The 24,041-nt window shown below is 42.5% G+C and overlaps 1 protein-coding gene across 2 annotated transcripts; it reads right to left on the reverse strand.

The window, feature by feature from the left end:
• Positions 1 to 1,984: 1,984 nt before the first annotated feature.
• On the reverse strand, positions 1,985 to 16,846 carry Fam98a (family with sequence similarity 98, member A). 2 transcript variants are annotated; one of them, NM_133747.2, is made up of 8 exons: positions 16,641 to 16,846; positions 12,511 to 12,659; positions 9,648 to 9,782; positions 6,096 to 6,280; positions 5,011 to 5,091; positions 4,301 to 4,417; positions 3,847 to 4,014; positions 1,986 to 3,761 (listed from the first exon to the last, which is right to left on the reverse strand). In NM_133747.2, exons 1-8 carry the CDS (start codon positions 16,691 to 16,693, stop codon positions 3,102 to 3,104), a joined length of 1,548 nt encoding a protein of 515 aa, NP_598508.2. In that variant the 5' UTR covers positions 16,694 to 16,846; the 3' UTR covers positions 1,986 to 3,101. The 2 variants fall into 2 exon arrangements, with proteins under 2 accessions (NP_001344789.1, NP_598508.2); NM_001357860.1 differs by lacking the exon at positions 6,096 to 6,280 and having other exon boundaries at positions 1,985 to 3,761.
• Positions 16,847 to 24,041: the final 7,195 nt, after the last annotated feature.

Consider the following 24,041-nt stretch of genomic DNA (forward strand, 5'->3'; position numbering starts at 1 on the left):
ACAGTTTCCAAACTGGTACACACCAGTTTTTATTGCTGTGTCACTGAACAAGAGGAATATTTCTAACTATAGTCATGCTAAGGAGGAATAAAATAAGATCAGGGAGAAGTCTTACAGAGCCCCGTATGTGGTAATGAGCACAGCCTGAATCTATTTTTCTACCTAGGTAAACTCAAAGATACTTTTACAAGGCCTGAGGACATGGTGCATGCCTGTAATTTCAGCACTTGAGAATTGGATGGAGGAGGGTCAGTATAAGGTCACTCTGGGTTAAAAAACTAAAAGGACATCAGCTGAGTTTAGGAAGAACCCATACAACAGAAATAAAGATGGGAAACGCTTGGGGGAAAAGGTGATTTGGCCAGTGGCAATCAGTTCCGAGCATGTAGAAGTGGTTCGAGTCCTGATAGGCAGACTCAGTCTGTGTCTGGTGCAGCCGGACATCAGCCAGACTGGTTCTACACATTAAAGGTACAGGACCCACCCATGGCAGGGCTCAAGAGTTCTCAGCACAGACTCCCGGTTCCAGCTCCTGATCTTGGGTGGAACAATGTATAGGCCTACCCGGCTTGTTCCACAGATGGCTTAGTGGTTCATGTGAAAAATCTTGATTCTCAAAGAAATCCCCATATGCCTTACCCCAGGTAAATCACTACTGACCACAAGGTTAAGAGAGTCTACAAGATCAGCTGCGGTATGGTTGGTGGCATTTGCCTGTAGAGCCACGTGTTTGGGAGGCTGGGGTGAGCCCAAGAGTTTGAGGCCAGTTTTGACATATTGTGATTCCAAACACAAAGAAAACAAGTGAAAACAGAATATGCCATCATTTAAGGGAACATTCTCTGCAAAACCCAACAATGCTAATGTGGTAATGTTGGTGGCTAGGATATCTTATCTAGAGAATTTATGGTCAAGGGGAGAAACTAAATTCTTCTATGGCTTCTCAATGTGGAGAACAATGTCTAGTTTAAATCATAAACAAGGATGAAAAACTTAAGGTCACTGTGGAGAAATCTACCATTTGTTCTCAAAAGATCATGCCTGAGAAAACAACCTTGTAATAATAAATCAAAATTCTACCTGTCAAGAGTAAGTCTAGTGGGAGGAAGACTCTGGAGTCCTGGATTACGGAAACAAAGCAAGTATCTACCTGAGGTAAGAGGAACCACCTACAGTAAACCTATGTATTCACTGCTGTTTAAGAGAAAGCCTACACTCTAATTCATTTTAATAAAGCATTTTGAACATCTTGCAATCACAAAAGGTAGCTGAAATTTGCTAAAATGAATAAAAGGATCATATTGGTCTTTCAAGGATAGTTTTAGTTATCATAAAACCCCTATTTCAATAGTAAAGTATTTTAAAGATAAGACCCCTTGGGGGCCTGTGAGATGGCTCAGAGTAAGGTATCTATCTGCTCAGGCCTGATTACTGACGGATGCAAATTTGACCTCCCAGCTCCCTCTGTTGGAGGGAGTAACCAACACCCGAAAGTTGCCCTGTGACCTTAAGATACATACATGCTCCACTCACTCACACACACACACACACACACACACACACACACACACACACATCACACCATAATAAACCTTAAAGATGGTCCACTTAGCAGAAGATACCATTTCTCTAATAAGTACTTTGTAGTTTCCAGGTCACTTTCTTCTAAGAAAACCACGTCTGCTTTTAGGGAGAACGGGAAACAAACCCTCTGAGGTTAGGGAGGGGCATTACTGCATCTTGCCTAACATGTGTAGCAACAGCTACACCCAGTGGACAGAGTCAGAGGAAGGCTTTCTAGCCGTACTGTTATAAATAAGGTAAATGTGGAAATAGCTTTTCCCCCTCCCAGTTTGTTTCAGTTTCCAGAAAAAGGGCTACCTTCTACTTAAGGAAATACCATTCAGGAACAAAAGCCTTACTCCATAAACCTGACACAAACGCACAATCTGGTATGAAAATAGCTAAAAGAAAACTCCCAGAGCAAGGAGAGAATGTGCAGGTACTTTATTGCTCACCTCTCACACCAAACACACCTCCAGCCACTTTCTTTCACAGCTTGACAGTGTTTACATGTACAAAAACCCGGCAGAAGCATTGAGTGATTTCAGGATAGACGTGGAGAGTGACTCAGCCAGGCTTCTGTCTTCTGCAGCAATAATGAAGGGCCTCCTGCACGGAGCAGGACTCCATCTCACTTCGTAGTGCACGTCCATCACAAGAAAGGTCCCTTGCCTAAAGCAAGCTAACTTGTATATGCTGAGCCAGTAGCATTAACTAGTGCATGGAACAGATGTCTGCTCGCCATTTCTTCTAGCGAATTTCAAGTAAAAACAAGGGTGAAGGAGGAACGTTTGTCTCGGATGGATGCAGGTCTGGTTTGAGTTGCTATACTTAACTAAGTGCCTACAGATACTACGGTTCTTGACTTAGTTTGCTTTTGTTGTTTTTATGGGTTTTGGCCGTGTTCATGGGTTTTGGAGGAGCATATGGTACAGTATTCCACCAACAGGATAAGGCTACTGAATGTGCTATCTGCAAAAGAGCTCATGTAATAGGAACCAACCCAACAGGTCTACCAAAAAGAAAGGTGACAAACATCTCTCTGAATAAAATGCCAATCAGGGCAGAGCTATGCTCGGAGAATAGACATCAGAAGGTAGCTTACGAAAAACATACATGGGTTGTTAATATGAGGAAGGTTTCCCAGCATTAAATATAAAAAAGTCCAGGCAAATCCTCATTTTCAAAACTTGCATATTGAAAATGTGAAAACTATTTTATTCAAGTAATTTCTTCAAAAAAGCATGTATGTTCCAACTGGATTAGTTTACCGGTCAACTAAAGGCAACTTAAATTGCCTTTAAAATTTGTTTTTCATAGAAAGAAGAGATATGTTTCTTAAATAAACAGTGTTATGTAAAACTGTTTAGTAATAAAAAGAGAGAAAGAATTGAATGAAGACCAGCAAATGGTTATCCTAAGCAGGAGTATGCCTGCTACCTGTGGTCTTACATTCATTCCAAATAGATGTTGGATTCAGGATTCTGAAACTAAGTTTCTATTACTTGAGCTCTAGCAAAATGTGAGTTTCTGTAGCCTCAACTAGTATAATGTCTTCCTTGTCCAAATCCAGAATGACTATACTGATAGCCTCCATGTTGGAAGTGCTGTTCAAACTGGCCCCCTTGATGATAAGTCTGGCTCCCTCTTCCTCCCCAGCCTCCTCCCTGGCTTCCACGTCCTCCCCGACCCCCTCGACCACCTCTTCCCCCACGACCACTGCCTCGTTCACCATGGTGCCCACCATCTTGGTATCTATTGTCTTGCTGGTATCCACCGCCCTGGTAGCCACTTCCTGTATATGAAGATGTCTGGAAACCACCATAGCCACCAGCTTGGTAGCCACCACTGTGGCCACCATGATAGCCACCAGGCTGGAAGCCCGAATCTCGATAAGCACCGTCCTGATAACCACCTCCACTTCCACTCCCTCCATCTGTCCAGCCTCCTTGATGTTTATTTCCTCTTCCTCCCCCTCGGCCACCGTGGTCATAGCTACCACGTCCACCTCTCCCTCCTTGTTCATGACCTCCTCGTCCTCCGTATGAGGAATGTTCATAACCACCTCTCCCTCCGCCTCGGCCTCCTGCTTGCTGCTGGGGGCCATCTTGTCTTTTCTGCCACGGTGGCATCTCTGGGGGTGGAGGTTCAATTTCATTAGGTCTGCCGCCTCTGTCAGGCACCCTGCCCATCAGCACCTATGCGATAAGAAAGATAACGTAAACTTCTCATTTTACAGAGAGACTAATGCATGGGAAAGAAAATCAGAAGTACTCTAGTCACCTTATTAATGGCACAGGCAGTCTTTTCTCTTATGGACCCACTGCTTGTCCTTAAAATCTTTGACAAGTCTTGTCTGGCGGCCAGAAGGTGAGCAACAGAGACCTTACCTTTAGGCGACAAGAGTGAGCGCTTCGGCTGGTAAACCTTAGCTAGTTTGTCTGTCTGACTCTGTTGAAACAAAAGTGTTCAAAGACAAATGTTAAAAATTCAGAATGGGGTGTAGAAAACAAACACTACAACTAAAAAGATTAAAGATCTGAGGAGTTTACTGGGTTCCAGGTGGTAGGAAATAGTTTTAAACTCTGTGCAGTTTGCCGTAGTTAAGAATTACCTTGTACAAATACAGCTGCCAGGCTTGTTGACAGAGCAGGCAAGGCAGGCGGGGCTGGGGTCACCTGGAAGCTTTCCTTTCAGGGGTGTAGGGACTGTGTTATAAACAACTACTCCACCGTACCTTAGCTCTGTCAGACCAGCCAAAGGACTGGACGGTGACATCCAAGCGTTTGATTAGCAGCTTCCTCCGGACTTCATATTCATTGGCTATGGCTTGGTTAATGGCTTCTATCTTTTCCTAAAGCACAATTTAAGCAACCAGTTAGGATTTACACATGTGCTTGATCCCCTGTTCTTAAAGAAAAAAACTGACGCTGTCACACGTGACTCCCCAGCATTCCCCACACACGGTCCTTCCCACTGGCTAATATGTGAATGGTTAGTAAAGTGACAGGACAGAAAAGTTAGTCTCAAAACAATAATATATGTAAATAAAGTAAGAATTCTTGGTTAGCTTTCTCATAATTCACTGCATGAAGTTGGCTCAGCTCAGGCAAGGTTGGATCCATCTGGCAATTAGAAAAAAACGCTTCACTCATACCAAACTTCATTTAATAAGTGCATGAAATGTTTACAAATTATGAGTTAAGTGCTTTAAATCACACACAAATAAAATTTATTCTTCATAAATCTGGAGGTTCCCCCAAAATATTCCAAAGATGTCCATGTAGCAAATCACATATCAGAAAATGTAATTTAAATCAGGTGTAATCACAGTACTTGGAAGGCTGAGGCAAGAGGACTGCCAAGAATCTGAGGCCAACCTGGGCTCTGAGTGTTGACATAAAGGATGGCCGCTTAGGAAGTAGCCTCAGGAGGATCACGACTCACCCAGTGGGCTGGTCCCATCGGCTTCTTCAGTAACGGCTTTCCCACATGATTAGGCGGAACTTTTGCTAATGTTTCCTTTAACTGACACAAAAACAAATTAATGAATAAAAAAAAAATCTAAAAGTAATACGTTATCTTCCTCATTACCCAATTCCCATCATATCTTGCCATCAAAAGAAGAATCCTGACAGAGGAAGAGGTGGAAGCAGTTTTGAAACATAAACATAAAGACCCATGAGATAAGACACTGGCTTGGCCCACTCCTCCGTGACTGAGAAGCACGGATCCTTCACTGGCCCTCAACAGGGCCTGACACCAGTGGGCACTAAATGAGCACTAGCTGAATGGATGAATGAACACAGAGACTACGAACTACAGATCCACTGTTGTGCCCCACAGTGTTCACCCCACGGTGAGTGAGTCCGGCAGATATGCAGACAGGAAATAACTTTATATAACAAATACCATTTTCTTTTACTCATCCATTTTTAAATTAAAATGGCTTGTTCCTAATAATTTAATATATACATATATGTATATATATATATATATAAATCAGTATTCTGTTGATAATGTGTGCCATAAAAGTGATTCTATTTTCACACACTAAATTATGTTAGGAGCCAGCAAATTGAGTTTGCTAGTTGGAATATACAAACCCAAAGCAACTGGATTAGAAAACAGGACTTATTAATGTCCTTTTCTGTCCAGTCAGTAGGGGGAAACATAGAAATAATGACAAAAGCTATAAAGATCATCTCAAAGTTCAGTCATTTTATAAAGGACGTAAGAATCTTAGTTATTTTTACATTATATCTAGCTTACTTCAGCTTTTAAACCAAAGTATAAAGTTTCATTTTTGAAAAAGAAACATGTCAGTGTTTAAAAATAACAAAACCAAAAGCCCACTAAAATATTCATTTCTCTTTAAGGTATCTAGGATTTAAAACCCCAAACTCATTTATTAACATTCCTTATTAATATGTAAACTAGGTTCCCATTAAGAGAAATAAACTTAATGTTTCATTTCAAGCAAATGTAGGACTATGCCTTTAATACGCTACAATCGGTACTAAAGGTCTTACTTTTTTCTCAATCCCGCTGAAGAATTGGAACATAGTTATATTGGCTGGAGGTTTGGACATTCCTAGAGCAATACATATGCCTTTCAACTCTTGAAAGACCTCACTACCGCCTCCTTCTTGAGCTTTTTTTGGAGGAGCATTCACACAGAGCATTCTGGCAGCTTCTAGTTCTGAGATGAGGTATGCTGAAGTAAACAAAATAAGATTTCAAAATAAGATACTATAGTTAATAGCCATAAGTCTGGAGTCACAACTCTATAGACCTAATGATATGTAACTTTTAAAGCTGCAAGAATGGACAGAACAAGCAATGAAAACCATTGTTACCAGCTGACAACATAACATTACACTGATTATGCAACTCAGGTATTCACAAACTCTTTACAGGTTAATTAAAATTTGGCAATATTTTGAAACTGAAGCTCAAGGTGGGTCACACCTAAAGATCTAGATTCTTGCATTTGATCATGCTACCTCCTGAACAGGGTTGGCATCTGTTAAAATTTTGCACAAGGTGACAAAGGGCCAATTTTCACTTTGAACCACATGTGAGCACAATGACAAAACTGCCTGCCCCCTCTCATAATCAGTCAGTCTAGAAGTGGTCAGGACCATCCTAAGTGTGAAGGTGTTGGACTTTCTAAGGCTCTTCTCTCATTTCTCCAGGGGTCTTACTCACCTGTTGGGGGTCTCTGTCATTGGTCTTTCCCCACATGCCCTTCCTCTCCACATTCCTCACCTTCTTCCCCACCATAACAACAAAACTTTCAAATCATTTCTGCTTTTTGGTATTTTTTTCATGTGTGCACACCGCAGCACGTATATGGAGTTCAGAGGACAGCTTGCATGGTTCTCTTACCTATGGGGTTGGCAGTTTTGAACTTGATAGTCAGTCTTGGTGGGAAGAGCCTTTACCCTGGAGCCATCCCTTGGGCTCTTAAGTCACTTTCTGTCAGTATTCCCTTAGTGTTGAATGTTTATACATGAGGGCCACATCTCATGAAATTCAGCAGAAGCCTAACCTAGTAAATGACATTCCTGTAACTGTCCCAAAGACACTTCCATCTAAACCGGAGGATTTCCGAGCATTCAGCAAAGCCTGCTTCTGCTCTTTTGGGAGGTTTTCTAGGTCTTTCTATCCTACCAGAATCGCCAAATTTCCTGTCCTCAGGTGGAAGCCAAGGGGAAGTCAAGATTTTCCTAAGTCATTTCTGTGAAGCCATCAATTCCTGTTCTAAAGTAATAAATACAGCTAATTTCTGCAGAGGCCACTCCATGTGGCTTTAATAAATCTTGGTAGTAAGCTATACTTGGGAATTAAGACAACGAAAAAGCAAAACTCTGGTTATGAAAGCAACTAGTGTTGTAAACATGTTTTTACCAGTGTCCTGACACACTTGCTCTCATACGTCCATGACTGTGTTCCTGCAGAGACACAGGAGGTGGGGAGTTGCCACTGAGACCTCATAGAATGCTCAGCCAGGACTACTTAGTGTCTGGCCTTTTAATAAAGTTTGCCAACCCTTGTTCTAGAAAATCATATAACATGATTTAATACACTGGTTGTCTAAATTTGGGATGAGATAGTTCAGTCATTCCTGAAACTAATACCATTACATGAACAAACTTTAAGGCAACTGACACATTCAAAGCACTAGAAAGGCGTTAGAAATACTATAAAAACCCCCAAAACCAAAGATGATCTTTATTGACAATCTACTTAAGAATCAAAATATCCCCCTTTTCATCTATTAGGAACTCAAGCTTGACTTAACTTAGCTGTGCGTATAAACTGAGAACCATACAAGGCCAGTAAACAGCCCAAAGTCCCTACACTTAAAGATTATTATCCTATTCTGGTACTTCAAATGAGGATCATTTATTTCCTCTTAAGTACAGTGTACTGTGCTAAACAATTCGTATTAGTGTGGCAGGGTGCTGGAAGAAAATCCTAGCATCAAGATGTGACAAAAATGACACTTGGCATGACAGAAGTAGTCACACAGAGCACCAATGAGCGCATGTATGAAATGCTTCAATGAAAGAGGTTACACACTGAGAGCTGCGTTGGGGAAAGCAGGCTGCAGTGACAAGGACAAGGAAAGGGACCAGTGTGTCTTGTGAAGGATGTAAAAGGTGAGTAACCTTTAGCTGCTTCACGCTTCACTTATTTACAGGAGGAACATGTCATTGTATACTCTTGATAAGGTCTTTAGGTATCAACTCATAAAAATAAAGTTTGTAGTTATGATCCTGATTCCAAATAGTTAGTATAGTCTGCTTAAGAATTAACAAGGAGTTAAAAGCACTTTATAAAGATTTACAGTCAATGTGGCTTTCTTAAGTGTCAGTAGAAAAAAAGGCTGAGTTCTACGAAGACTCAGCCATCTAGAGTCACTGCAAGCATCTTGCAGAGTGGTTATCTTCCTACGTAGATAACGTAAGTGACAAGCACAACCGAGCAGGATAAGCGACACTGCAGAGAAGAGTCAGTTGGCTCTGCTGCTGCTGGGCCAGTCACAATCTGAAGGAGACCGAAAAATATCCAGAAGCTAGACATAAACATTAGTGTCTACACCAAGTCCTGACCTTCGTGCACACACTGCCCCAGCAACAAATACTAGACAAAGGGGACATTAAGTAACTGTAGTAATTTTTAGCGCCTAAGCATAATAGCTATAACACATTTTTTTTCAAAACAAAACAAAACAAAAACAAAAAACCCAAAACAACATAAAACCTTCAATACTGTGGTTTTAGTATTTTCAGACTGCACAACCAAACAAACAACCAACCTTTCTGGACTACGCTTGTCATGGACATTCAATTAACCAAAGCTGAATCTAGCTTAATTTCAGAGCACTACAGATTAAGTTAAGATTATTGCTTAAGCATACTGGGAAGCTTGTGCAAGGCAATACAATTTCGAGTCTACTAACTGTATTTCAGGAAAAGAGACAGTTATCTTTTTAAAAAACGTGGAAAGAACTTTTCATTAAAACAAACAAACAAAAAACAAACAAACAAACGATGTTCCACAATGATCGGTGGTAGAGGAACCACTTAAGTGTTGATCATGTGTATTTAGAAACAAAAGCATTTACCAATCCAAAGAAACAACAGTAAACAAAAACCCCTTTCCGATGCCACCGTGCAAGCACCGCTTCCTGCCTAAAACCCACTGTCTTATCTCTCCAGGCTTGCCACTGATTACTTGTGTGCTTTCCATCTAGAACACAAGTACAGGGTGACACACCGGCATGACACTCCAGCAGCCCCACTGGTCACAACAGGAGAGGCACAGCAGCTGGAGGAGCGCCAAAGCAGAGGCCAGGGAGAGAGAGGTCAGTTCAGATCAAAGCACCACTGGCGTGCATCCCTCCACCAGCTCCTAGCTGGAAATGTAGCTAGCTCTTCTTCTAAATGGATAGTATTTGAACTAAAGTCACAAGGAAGCGAGGTACAACAAGAGCAACAACAAGAACAACAACCACCCACATATCACTTATGTAAAACAGACAGAGCAGTACATTCTAGTAGCCATGAACTTACTGAGCAAAAGGAGGCAGTTCTTCTCAACAAGAAGGCGCTTGGTTACATCCCCGGATGTCAGAGAAGGATACGGGCAGTTCATCTCCCCAAGTAGCCCACTCACCTCAAGCTGGAACTCTTCAGCTTCGCTTGGACCTTGGGGGGATTAAAATAATTTTGACAGCATTAGTCACAAAATGGAGTTCCCACTAGGCTTTTCCTGCCCAGGCTCTTCTTGCTAGTTCATCCTTTCTCACACCACTGTAATAAAAACGTTTTAGAGTGTGCAGTAGGCTAGTCTCTTACTTGACAATTAAGTTATCATTTTATTTTGTGTGTATGATGCCTGTGTAGAACAGAGCACAGAGGTCAGAAAGACAGTGGAGTTGCATCCCTCCTCCTTCCACTTTGATGGTGGGTTGCAGGGACCAAACTCAGGTCACCAGGGCTGCATGCCAACTGCTTTTCCTCTTCAGCCACACTTCACCAGCCCTGCCTGAGAATTTTTAATGGCTCTAACTTTATACCTCAGCCGGTTTTTTCCTACCTGCTTTCAAAGACTCCTCCCAACTGTTCAAGTCTGTCTTTTCCAGTACATTCAGTCACAGCCATCTATGAGCCTCTTCCACAAACACTGGCTCTACTAGGCCTCGCCGCGCTCCAAAGTGTCTCAGAAAAGCCTGACTCGTTTGTTACTTTTGAGCCTTTATTTAAGCTATGACTGTGACTGTGCCCTTCTCTACTAGTGAATCTCTCTCATCCATCAAAGCCCCGCGGGCTTCTCCACGAGACCTCCCTAATACTCTTGCACTCATTGATTTCTTCCTCCTGTGAACCACAAAAGCAAGAGTTCAATTACTGTAGCAATCACCAGTTTTTTCACTTGTATTTCATATTCTCAGGTAACTGAAACCAGAAGGCAGCAAACATGACTTACAGCTCTTTATTTCAATAACATGCAAAAAAATAAAATAAAAAAATGCTTGAGGGATTGGAGAGATGGTTCAGCAGTTATTAGTCTTCCAGAGGGCCTGGGTTCAATTCCCAGCACCCACATGGCAGCTTACAACCATCTGTAACTCTGTTTTAGGGGATCCAATACCCTCATTCAGACATACATGTAGTCAAATCACCAATGTATACAAAATAAAAATAAATTATATATAAAAATATTTTTGACGTTTAATGGGTAAATGAAGGGATGGGTGTCATCGTCAGTATTCTGATTGTTCTCTTCTCAGTATTGCAGATGGAGAGAAATGAATAAGCCTTAGAGTCATTTTCATGTCCTAAGTCCATTTTCTCATCATGTATTTATCAAATTGTGACTCGTCAACCCTAAAGCTCCACAGAGCTCCATTAAAGGCAGCTGGGAGATGAGGAGGCAAGCGAGGAAAAGGGCATCTTGAGAGTGATCAAAGCATCCCAGAGAGCCACAAGGCTCTTCCTGACAGCTAGTGAGGAAGAGCCGTGCTAACCCTGCCCTCCCTCTATACAAGCAATAACCACTCTTACCGTGTTCTATATGATTCCAGTTAAAAACGGTATCCCATACAGTATTTACAAGGTTTCTACAAATCAGTCACAGTTAGTGGCAGACTGCCAAACTGGTTAAAAGCACTGGTCCCAATTTCTCCTGATGCTGTGTGGTTGAAGCCTAAATTACATGACCCGAGGCAATGCACCTAACTTCTTTGGGCTTTTGTCACTGACTGCATAAGAGTAATAAAATCTAACTCATAGAACTGCCCTGAGGTCTAAATGAGTTAACCAGTACCTACTGCTTTGAACACAAGGGATAATAAATATAACATATGCTATCATTATTATTATGACACTAGATCTTGTTAATTGAATTGGTCAGACATAGGCTAACCTAGGATACAACCAACCTGCACATATTAAATATACTAACAGGCCAGGTGTAGAAAGTCCAGCACTTAGCAGGCTGATGCAAATTTCCTCAAACCAGCCTGCACTGACAGACATGTCTGAGTAAATACAATAATTCCTTGTGCCGCAAACATACCAAGAAATAAATGTATACCAGCAAGCGAGAATGAGCTCTTCAAAATGGGATTACACTGTCCGAGGGGTACACTAACAGTCAGACATTCTTACTTCCTATCCATTAGAGCTCTACCTATGACAGGAAGAAGCAGAAGGTACAGTGTCAGATTCCAAGCTCATTCAGAGTCAACAAACTAGTGGTAAAGGTCAAGAAACCAGGCAATCAAGAAAAACAAGAAAACAGATACTCTCAACACTATCATCTGGGCTGCTGCACCTGGTTACAATGATATGACAGTGGCCTAATGGAGTGTCCCCTCTCTTCCCAAGCACAGTAGAATGACAATGCACACACACTACATACTGTACAGAGTTCTGGAATCTGGTAGAACTAAAAGAAGAACATCCGAAATTCTAGTAGCCACCAATCCAGGATGTCACAATTCAAGTTTCACAAAATACAGACAATGTGGGTCTTGCCTATAATCCCAACACTCAGCAGGCTGTGGCCGAAAGATCATGAGTTCAAGGCCAATCTATGCTATATGGTGAACCCTGTTTAAAACAGACAAACAAACAAATATGGCAAGCACATATATTTCATATGTGTACTCTGTATTTTTCTCTGTCTCAGTACAAAGATCTTTTCAGCCTCTGTATATATTTTATTGTTGGAGCCTTATATTTAGAATTACTTTATCCTTGAAAACAACATCATCAAAATCACTGTGTGTGCGCGTCTGCATGTGCGATGGGGAACACAGGGTTTGACATGTTTCTTTCCAGTTACAAAACTTAAAATGTTAGCTTTAATTTTAATAATGTTTAGTTCACAATGCCCCAATTTCATTTTAAAAAGTGAAAATTTACTCACTGTTAGTTGCCTGCACATTTTCTTCTAGTTTACAAAGGACTCTTAATTCAGACACCAGCCAAGCGCAGAGTTTGGTAAACTCCGGGGAAGCGGCTCCAGCGGAGACTGCCTGCAACAGTGCACCATCGTCCAACAATGGGCCCTTGTAACTGGTGAGGAAGAAAGTAAATTTCAGAGGGAAATCAACGTGCGGTGTGTTGCAAGTAAGACACATCTATGCGTTGCTTATGTAAAGAAACCACATGCATGTGGCACATATATGCACATACAGGCAAATACTCATAGACATAAACATTTTTTTAAAAGTATTTTAAATGAAGAAAAAGTCAAGCTGGGCATGATGGAACAGGCCTGTTATCTCAGCCCTGGGGAAACAGAGAAGAACCTTTGCCCGGAGCCACAGTGACTTCCACATAGTGAGGTCCTTAAAAACAAAACAACAAAGGAACCAATCAAATGATCGCTGCAACTCAAGCCTTCGGAACACACGAGGGCTGGGGATGCAGCTCAGGTGGGAGAATGCTCGCCTCACACACATGGTTTAGATCCCAAGACTATAAATTGAGCAGAGTGGCATATGCTGGTAATCTTAGCTTTGGATAGGTGGAGGCCTGAGATCAATCAATCGCTCAAGGACATTTTTGGCTACGCAGAGTTCAGAGCCAGCCTAAGACACAGGAGACACTGTCTTAAAACAAGTGTCCCCTTCAAAACAAACAAACAAACAAACAAACAAAATAAAAGCCCTAAAAACCTCAACATAGAAACCCCACAATATCTATAAATGTAGTGAACACAGTCGACGTTTACACGCTCACTGAAAGCTCTTTTGCAGTTTACTTTCTTACCATTACCAATTAGATTTTATTTTTGGAGGTTTGCTTTAGGAACCTTTCCAAGTGATCATTTACTTTATAAATATGTCATTTTATGTCTTTTTACTTATTTTTCTTTTTAAGACAGGGTCTCATACTGCCCAGGCATAAGAATTTAAGAGTAATAATCAGAACTGGGTGTTCTGGCATATTCATATTAGCACCAACTACTCAAGAAACCGAAGCAGGGAAATCAAGAGTTTGAGGGCAGCCCAAGAAACTTAGCAAGGTCTATCTTAATGAAGCAAGCAAGCAAGCAAGCAAGCACTCTTCAATTATATATTGTTGTGCTTTTGAGATGGCTCTCAGCAGGTATAGGGTGCTTGCCACCAAGGCTTGATCACACTATACAAGAAAATCAACTGCAAACTGTCTCTGACTTCGACAAGTACATGGTGGCACAGACACACAAATAAACAAATAAATGTAATTTTTCTTTTAAGGACAAGAATCTATGAAGTCCTGGCTGTTTTGGAACTTACTATGTAGATCAGGCTGGTCTCAAACTCATGGAGATCTGCCTGCCTCTTCCCCCACTGGGATTAAAGACTTTGCTACTGTGCCCAGTGTAAAACAGACAAATAAAACCAAAGCAGCCAGTTAAGATTATATTCTTTTAAGTGAAATGTTAAATAAAAATATTATCATCAAGGACATACATTAAATATACTTAACATGGTATTCAGAGGCCTGGGTACTTTCAGATTCTTTTAAATATGCCTATATGTTTACATATGAAGTGGATGACAAAGAAATCTTCCACACTCACACAAAATTATACTGTCATCCTGGAACTAGATAAAAAAGGGATGGCCAGAGGGGAGGAACTGGAGAGATGGCTGAGCAAGCAAGAACACATGCTGCTCTTACAGAGGGCCTGGGTTCCGTTCCCAGCACCCACACTGGTCAGCTCACAACTTCATATAACTCTAGTTCTAGTGGATCTGGATCCTCCTTCTGGCCTCCTCACATATCCGGTATACACATGGTATATACTGACACACACACACACACACATACACACACACACACACACATATACACATAAAAACAAAACCCCCAACATAGTAGATAGTAGAGACATCTGAATAAAGGCCCAGGCTTAGAAAGTCCTCCTTGTGTTCCACATTCATTCAACAGCCAGCAGCTGCTACCTTCCTTCTTGTGCTAGGTTAGAGATAAAAGATAGCATTTACTGTTCTAGAGGCAGATAGATGCTGATGGATCTCAGAGATAGAGGCCAGCCTGGTCTACAGAGTGAGTTCCAGCACAGCCAGGGCTACACAGAGAAACCTGTCTTGAAAAAAAAGATAGTATTCAACTGTAATTTTTGAGCAAATTGTTTAAAAATACACAGCAATCAACTAATGGTGACTTTTAATAATATTTAAATGTAACCACACTAAGTTAAAATTAATTATAAACTTTCATTAAAAACTCTAGGGTTTATATTACAATGCAACCTAACTATTTACTTGAGGGCAATTGTTGCAGGGATAATTAGTTGTAGTAAGCCAGACAAGAAAACATCATTAGGATAAAGGAACAGTAATGGAAGCAAGCTCTTCCACTGCAGCCAGTCAGCTGATCTTCACCTGCACGGAATATCCCAGAACTCTTCTGGTTCTACTCCTGCAACACTACCTTTTCAAGGGAAGAGACCCTCCTCGGGGCTTTTCATTGTATGCTTCTCAGAGCTTCCACGTGAACTTATACCCTGAGGAAAACCCCACACTGGCACAGAGCAAGTGTCCCTTAAAAAATGTTTACTGGCCGGGTGTGGTGGCGCACACCTTTAATCCCAGCACTCGGGAGGCAGAGGCAGGCGGATTTCTGAGTTCGAGGCCAGCCTGGTCTACAGAGTGAGTTCCAGGACAGCCAGGACTATACAGAGAAACCTTGTCTCGAAAAACAAAACACACACACACACACACACACAAAAAAAATGTTTACTGAGTAAGCGAATCATCTTTAGACACCCGTTGAAAAGCACCCGTTCCACAGAATAAGGCTTACGTGTGGCCCATTGCAAGAACTAAGTTGGCCAAGTCTGGGCTATGCACAAAATGTGATTCAAAGAAATGACCACAGCGGCTGATGTTCACAGCGATGGTTAGTAAGCTTCCTTTATGGTCAGTACCTACTAGGACACCAAGCTAGTCACATGGGTTGCGCTTTGGCTACCTCAAAGGTGTCCTTCCCTAAAGAAAGGTGTCCCTTAAGAATTTCCATGGCATGGAAAAGCCTAAAGTTAAGCTTTGATTAAGGATTATAGTTAAAAATACAACAATCGGCAGGGCATGGGGGCTCACTCCTTTAATCATAGCTCTCAGGTGCCAGAGGCAGGAGGACCTCGGTGCGTCATTTCTTCTACGCTGATTTTATCCTGAAATAGTTATTCGCAGGCAAATACTTAATCATGCAGGGCTTTTTTTTTTTTTTTTTTTTTTTTTTTTTTTTTTTTTTTTTGCCTAAGAGCCTCTAGGTTCTCAAGTTTAAGCACCTTGATCTGGGTGACCAAACAAGATAAATAAGCCTTATTTCCAAATTCCTAAACACTGAAGACTATGACTGAGAGTCAAGATGCAAATATGCTGATTCTTGGTGGGTGAGGATGACCCTGGAATGCTGGAGTTCAGCGAGGCTGTGCTGGAGGTCTGAAGTCACTGACTGTCATTTCCAAAGCAGGTGGTTGAAAGGTTAGGTGCACAGCTGAGCGGGCTTGAGAGCAGCCGGCTGCATCGCCCAGACGTGCGCTTTGGGAAGCCTAGGTGCATGCAGAGATGACTGAGCAAAGATGATTTTTTTTTTTTTTTGAGAGAGAGAGAGACAGAGAAGTAGGGTGGGGGGTAGAAGCTCAAGAAAGAAGTAGGGAATCTTGGGGCCAAGTAGGAAAGCAGATACAACTTTGGCAAACCATAAAGTGGGGGTAGGGTGGGAGGACGGGAGGCAAGAAGAGAAAGCTTGGGGAGTGGGGGGGTGGTGAGAACCGGAGCCCAGACAATGACACGCATGACTGAGACACGCTGCGGGTAGCTGGGCTGTAGGGGAGCACCGGGGAGGACGAGGGCCGTCGGAGCCCAGTGGGCAGGGTAGGTGTGGACGTGGCACCGGGGGTCCCTGGGCCAGCAGCGGGAAGCTCCGGCGGGAGTCGGGTGCGGAGTGGCAAGGCAGGTGGCTCCGACCGGGCGCCCGAGGAGTTGCCGGGGCTCTAGCAGAGTGGACTTTCAGAAACTCATGCCCCCGCCGTCTTACCCTAGATCTTCCAACGACTCCAAGATGTCAGTCTCCATGAGGTCACACTCCATGCTACTGTGGTATTCAAATTTCCGAGTCGTCAGGCTGCCCTCTCGCCGGCAACGCGTACCCTAGCGCATGCGCTCCTTCCCCGGAACTTCCAAGTCGACAGCTGGCGCCTCAGTCCCCGTATTGCGCATGCCCCGAGCGTGCGCAAGCAGTTTGGTTCCGCCCACTGCCCCCACCTCACCGGCCGAGGAAAAAAAAATGGCCGGGTGTGCGCGTGCCCAGTATGGGGTAGTGAAGCTAGCTGCCCTAAGAAGGGCAGGAAGGCAGGTGGCGTGGCACCGAGGCTGGGAGACTCAGAGACTCAGCCAGGGGGCGCGGAGCTCTTGGAATGCGCATGTGCACAGCTTGGGGCGAGGCAGGCGCGGGAGGAGCAGAAGCAGGATCCAGCCTGGGATTGTAGAGTGACAGCTGTGGTATTGAAGATGCGTGTCCTCCTTTCACCTGCGAGTCACCACAGAAGGGCAAATTTGTGCGTTCCCAGCCACAGCCCAGGGCGGGGTTAGACGGGTCAAAAACAATGAAAGCCAGGAAAATGCCATTTGATTTTTCTTCAGTGTAGCCTCTGGAGTCCACGGTTAGAGAAGTGGCTTTCCTCAGTATGGATGCTTCAGAAAGTTTCTCCAGGGAAAGTTTTTTTTTTTTTTTTTGTCCCTGTCCTCTTGAGTCTGCCCCAGACACCACGCATTTTGTTTTAACGGGAAAGGGCATAACTCCATATCGAATACAATAGGGTATATTTGATTACATGCAGTTTAGACAATGGATCAACTTTTTGTCTCCGTTGACTTTTTTTTTTTTTTTTTTAATACAGGGTTTTATAGAGCCATGGATGGCCTGGAACTCACTATGCAGACCAGGCTGGCTGTGAACTCACAGAGCTCCACCTACCTTTGCCTTCCCAGTGCTGAGATTAAAGGCATCTGCTACCATGCTCAGTGTTGTCATTACTTTTGGCCACCCATGCTTGGGTGTAGCTTTCTATTATGAAAGAACTGTTGAATAAGGAGGAAATCGTTTTCAAAGAGATGATGTAGTTAGAAAATCATATTTATCTATGAATTGCCATGTTGTTATATTGTGTAGTCATTTGGTTTTAAACTTATTCTTACGTTTTATTTTGTAGTTTCCACTTTCATGTCTAATGGATAAGCATTCTCTGTCAGTAGTAATTCATGGTTTAGTTATTTATTTTGTGTAACATGGGTTGGGAGAAGGTTATGCACTAACTGTTCTAGTGACTATCCTCTTGACCCATGAGCGACCTGGCTTCTCCAAGAAAGCTCCCCTAAAGTTAAATATTCTTCAAGGTGTATTCATTGATTCTAATTTCCTGATTGGGAAAAGTTGCAAATCCAGAGCCAAGGTTCTGTCAGACTGTCATTAGTCCCCTTAAGAGCCCACCCTGGCCCATCCTGTGTGACCTAACCTCATTTTGGCTATCAGGTAAAACTTTTGGGATGTGTAAACATCCAAATTAGCTTCTGCCTACTCAAAGCCACAAGTGTCATCAGATAACAGCTAAGTTCTCTCCACATCACTGTAAACTTCTCACCTGCTGTCCCCACCAATATATCTGAAGAAATAATCCCTTGACTTATGAGTTGGTATTGTGTAACTATACAGACAGTGGAACCAGTTCTGTGTTGGCACATGTTATGTGGGGCAGTCTGAGTCTGTACCTGGGTCATGGTCACTCATATTTGGATCAAGAAAAAAAAGTATTTTGCATCAACATATTATTGTATAGGGTTATAATGCTGTATGAACATTGTTTGCATTATATAGATGAGCAACCTGAAGCACCGTGTCTTTCTGATCCTTAGCATTCGTAAACAATTAGTGCATTCTGAAACTTGAGTGTATTTGCATCCATACACTTACTTGATTGTTCAGACAAGGATTAAAAGCAGAATGGGAAAAGATAGGGAAATTAATTATCTGATTTTTTTATGCCTGTATATATTGTACATAATTTTAATAAAATGATTCTTTATCATGGAAATGTTGAATGTGCTAAAAACAGTAACAATGAAAGGTTGTTTTTTAATAGAAAAGGTTTTATTCCTAACTCAGACCCCCAGCCTTGTTACACAAGACTATTTTAAACGCTGACATTTAATTTTTAAGAAAATCAAGCAAAGTCAAAGGTTATCATTAGAAACATGATGTACTGTCAGTCACAGTTTCAAATGTTGCCATTTTTTTTAACTTTTGTAACTCAACAAAGGATTCCAGAAACAATCTGTGGTCTGGTTTTTATAAACACCTTTATGCAGACATGAGTATCCTACCTTATTAAGTATGAATTTTATAAACATATTACTCTAACAGTGTAGCTGAGGATTATTTCAGCATCCCTCAGCTTCTCCAAAAAAGATTTACAATAGTGTGGTAGAACTTGTACAGCTCTTTCCAGGATCACAACTCTGTGAGTTGCAGGTGTGTAAGCCCACTTATCTCCTTGTGTTTGCAGACTCTTCAGGTGATCTACTGTGTCAGAAATCTCCACTTCTGACTAGAGAGTCAGTCAATCAGTATAAACCCAAAGACTTTGTATCTGGCATCTTGACCAACCCAATGAGGACTCACAGAGCCCCACAGTGGCACACACTTCATTTCTGAACAGTAGACTAAAGGCTTCAAGCAGACAAATGCTGGTTCATGCCACGTCCAGGCTTGCTTTGGGTTGCACTTTTTGGAACTGAGCCTTTTTTTTTTTTTGGGCCACCTTGGTGCATATGAATCCCAGTTATAATGTAATGTAGCCATTCATGGTCTTGACCACCAGTCTTACTGAGCCAGGGAGAGAATGAGAAGTTCCTGTGGAGTTCAGACAGCTGATGATGTCAGCCAGGGACCCTGGCAAAGTACATTATGTTCATCACTGCTTTCTCTGAAGCTCCTGAATGTGCTCCTATGACCAAGCCCGCTCAGTCAGTCTACAGGTTCTCCAGTGCGGGAGTGAGGATTAAAACATAAAAAAGACAGACAACATTGTAGCGTGACCCCAGTCAATTCTGAGACTGAAGGCAATTTTTTATTTTCCAACCCACTTTTTATACAATTTTAATTACATGCAAGTATTTTGGGCAAGCAGTATATAAGGAACTACTAACAAAGCAGCAAGCCAAGTCCTGAGATTACTCCCATGACATTTTTTTGTTTGTTTGTTTTGGTTTTGGTTTTTCTGTTGCGGCCGCCAGCAGCTCGCAACATGAACAGTTAGACTGATATGGCTACTCGAGCTGTAAGAGAGGAATCTAGACGGGGCGAAAGAAGAAACGGAGCTAAGACAAATTCATTCTGATCAAAGCTCAAATTTTATTGTTGCGACACTAGTTATGAAGGAAGGGGGAGGGGACCCGATTCCCCCCCCCCCCCCACGAATAATCTTGGATCCAGTAGAAAGGTGAGCACGTGTGTGGCTCCGAACAGCAAAGCGGCAGGTTCCAGCAGTGGGCGTGGCAGACCGAATGAGCAGGAAGCTCCACCCCTGAGCAAGCAGGTTTCAGGCTGGGGGAGGGGAGACTACATTTTTCAAGACAGGGTTTCTCTGTATAGCCCTGGCTATCCTGGAACTCACTTTGTGGACCAGGCTGGCCTCGAACTCAGAAATCTGCCTGCCTCTGCCTCCCGAGTGCTGGAATTAAAGGCGTGCATCATCACGCCGGCTACCATGACAGTTTTAAAAAAGGCTTGTCATAATGAGTGAAATACTTGAGCCCACTTCCTTGTCCAAGCCCAAAAATCTTGCCTGAGTCTTACACGCGTTCGCGACCAGCTAGGAAAGACGCAACAAACCGGAATCTTCTGCGGCAAAAGCTTTATTGCTTACATCTTCAGGAGCCAGAGAGCAAGAGAGCAAGAGAGCAAGAGAGCAAGAGAGCAAGAGCAAGAGAGAGAAAGCAAGAGCAAGAAAAAGAACAAGAACAAGAAAGCAAGAGCAAGAGAAAGAATGGCAAAACCCCGTCCCTTTTAAGGAGAATTATCCTCCGCCTAGGACGTATTACTCCCTGATTGGCTGCAGCCCATCGGCCCAGTTGTCATCACGAGAAAGGTAGAACACATGGCGGGAAAACTGCCCCTGCACGTGTGCAGATTATGTTTACCACTTAGAACACAGCTGTCAGTGCCATCTTATAATGGCAAATGTGAGGGCGGCTTCCTACACCTGAGGCCTAGTTCCACTCGAAGACTAAAATTTCTGCCTTCTCCTACTTTCCTATTACAGCCTAAAGTTGGATTCTTGTCTGAATTTACTTCCTTGCCACAGCCAATGTCAGATTCCTGTCTGAAGCCCATTTCTTTGTCTTTAGCCAATGTCAGATTCCTGCCAAGCGGTACCCCAGAAGGCTTTCCACACTCCTATGCACCACCTTATACACACACACACACACACACACACAAACACACACACACATACACACACACACACGCACACACACTCACAGAAGAAAATCAGTGATGCTTTTGAAAGTTAGAGTGAGGTAAACTGGAAGACTTTTAAGGGATGATGTACCTACCTTGTTTCTTGGTTTACCTGATAGCTGCTGCCAACCACAGCTATACTTTCATATCAGATTGTTTCCTCTGACTGGAATCCTCTTCCTTCTTCCCTGCCTGACAGATGCTTCTTGCTCAGTCTCCAAGACTAAGACAACTTAGTTTGTTTTCCTCTACCAACAGAAGTGTCCTCCTCATGTTGGCATGGGCAGCTCCAGTGTGTTCTTCTGTCTACTGGTATGCCGCTGTACCGCTCAGTTCACTTTCTACTCTGTCCCCAAGGCTGTGCGCAACGTCAATGCTCCACACAGGAGGAATTCTCTGTTGATGCAGGTTAAGATTAAACTTCCTCTCACTTGGATTTTTGAGGTAATGGCATGCAACTCAACTGATTCTCATAAGCATCTGAGAAACTTAAAGTGGAAGAGTTATATACAACACACATGGTTATACAATACAACATTATGTTGGTATTTGTAGAGTTGGCTTTTGCCTTCTAGATTACTTGAAACTGCCTCAGGTGACTCCATGACTAATCTTTCATAATGTGTCATTTAATTGCATTTCATTTTTATATTGCTTATAGTGACTATTCTAATCAGTTGTCTCCTGTGGTAAACACGCACACCTACACCTTGCCTGTTACACTGACGTGCACCCAAAAGGCATCAATAACATTGATAGTTGACCAGAAAAAAAAAATCCTTCCCTTTCTCATAGACAGAGTTGTTTTATTCCTTTAAGAATAAAGTGATCCTTTGCAGAGAAAAAATAAGTATATAACACTGAATTATGCTTTGAGCACTTGGGTCATTCTGGAAGTCACTCGTGTTTATTTAAAACGTGGCTATTCTAGTAGGATGCTTTATTCTTGGCTGACTCAGACTGCTATTAACAACTTTGTCCTGTGATTGTTTATGACTGTGGGGGTCTTGTGTCCTCAGGCAGCCTGCCTGCTGTTCTGCAATCTGCAACTGGACACCACCAAAGTCCCAGCATTGTGATGGAGATGCTTCTGAGCCGGAGTATTACTAGAAACTGAAGGTAAATAGAGTATAAAAGGAACTTGTACTTTGGATATGCAAGCTGGCTAGTTTTGAATGTCCTCAGAGCATCTTAGTTTCAAATTCTTAGAAAGAATTATACTTTATTTTTCATTGCTTTTGAAATAAGATCATTGTTTACAAACACAATAAAGGTGAAGTGAAACCAATTACATTTGAGAGTTGCTGTGTTGGGTGATTTTTATTTTTTTTTAAATAAAAACTTGGGTTAAGTCACATAAATTTAGCTTTGAAGAGAAACCTGAAAGGTTATTCTAGAAGGGTAATTCATTTAGAATTAAGAGGAACCCTTCTAGCCGGGCATGGTAGCACATTTCTTTAATCCCAGCACTCGGGAGGCAGAGGCAGGCGGAGTTTTGAGTTCGAGGCCAGCCTGCTCTACGAAGTGAGTTCCAGGCCAGCCAGGGCTATACAGAGAAACCCTGTCTCAAAAAAACAAAACCAAACAAACAAAAACAAAACAAAACAAAAAAAAAGAAGTAGGAAAAAAAAAAAAAAGAGGAACCCTTCTCAACCACTTTGAGATAGAACTGAATCCTTCCGACTCCAGGATATTTGTTGTATTTAATAACAACCCATTTTCTTCTGTGCCCTTTGGAATGCTAGCCCTCTGCTTGGAAGAAACCAGAGTCATTGATCAAGTCTCTGCTGTGACCGACACAGGCTGAATTAGATACAGTCCTGTGGTTTTCAAACTTTGGTGTGTGTCTGAGTTATACAGGAACTTTGAAAAACCACAGACTGCTTGTCTTCTCCTTGTCCAGGCTTTGGTTCAGTGGATGGGATTGAAGCCCAAGAAGTTGCACTTCAAATGATTCCCAAGTCTCCTGTAATAGCTGATACTTCAGTCTGGCAACTGTAAGTTGAAATTATAAATTAACAGAAAATTGCAAGGTTAATGGAACAAGGTCATGGGATGAGCTTTGGACAGGTAGAACTACTTTGAAATACTGAGTAGGAGCTGTCAAATGATCAACTGGGTAAAAGAATGGGGTTGCGTGGAGAGGGCTGAGACAGAGATGTGAATGTGGGTATTTTCTCCATATAGGACTGTTGGGAGCTATTAAGACAACGCTATTGTCCTGATCTCTGTATTGGGCCTCTCCCCCCAGAAGAAAAGGGGATCAAAAGCAGGCCACCGACGCACCGCTCTGAGAACAACCACAGATTGTTCCAGCCCTAAGTCAGCGCCGGATGTCCTGACCTCAAGATGTACCCTGATACCGCCAAGTTCCTGCTTCCCTGTGTAACTGCCTAAAGAATGTGCAATTCTATTGCCCCACCCCTCCCGCTGATAAGTATTTGTACTTCCCCTTTTGCTTGTGCAATTCTACTGCCTCATCCTTCCTGCTGAAAGGCACTTCCCCTTTTGCTTGTGCATTTAAACCTTGGGCCTGGCTAATACAGTGGAACCTTGATGCCACTCGGAATGTTTCCGTGTCGTTCTTGCACAAGGTTCTCGTCTCTCTCTATACCCTCATTTGGTTCTTAGGAGAAGGTCCCCTCGAGACCCTCGAATAACTAGACCTGCTGGACGGGTCATAGGACTTGAAGTTGGACTATGAAAGAGAAGAGAGAGCACAGGAAGCAAATGAGGGCTGCTGAGATGACGCAAAGGTGCTTACTGCCAAGTTTGATGACCTGAGTTCCATCCCTTGGACCCACATGGTAGAAAGAGAAAAACAACTCCTCAAAGTTGGCCTAAGACCTCCGTATGTATGTCATGGCATATACTGTTGTTAGTAGTTTCCTCTAAGATTGAAACATTCCATCCCACAGTGGT

This window comes from Mus musculus, chromosome 17 (genome assembly GCF_000001635.26).
Source record: "Mus musculus strain C57BL/6J chromosome 17, GRCm38.p6 C57BL/6J".
In the NCBI taxonomy this organism is placed as follows: Eukaryota; Metazoa; Chordata; class Mammalia; order Rodentia; family Muridae; genus Mus; species Mus musculus.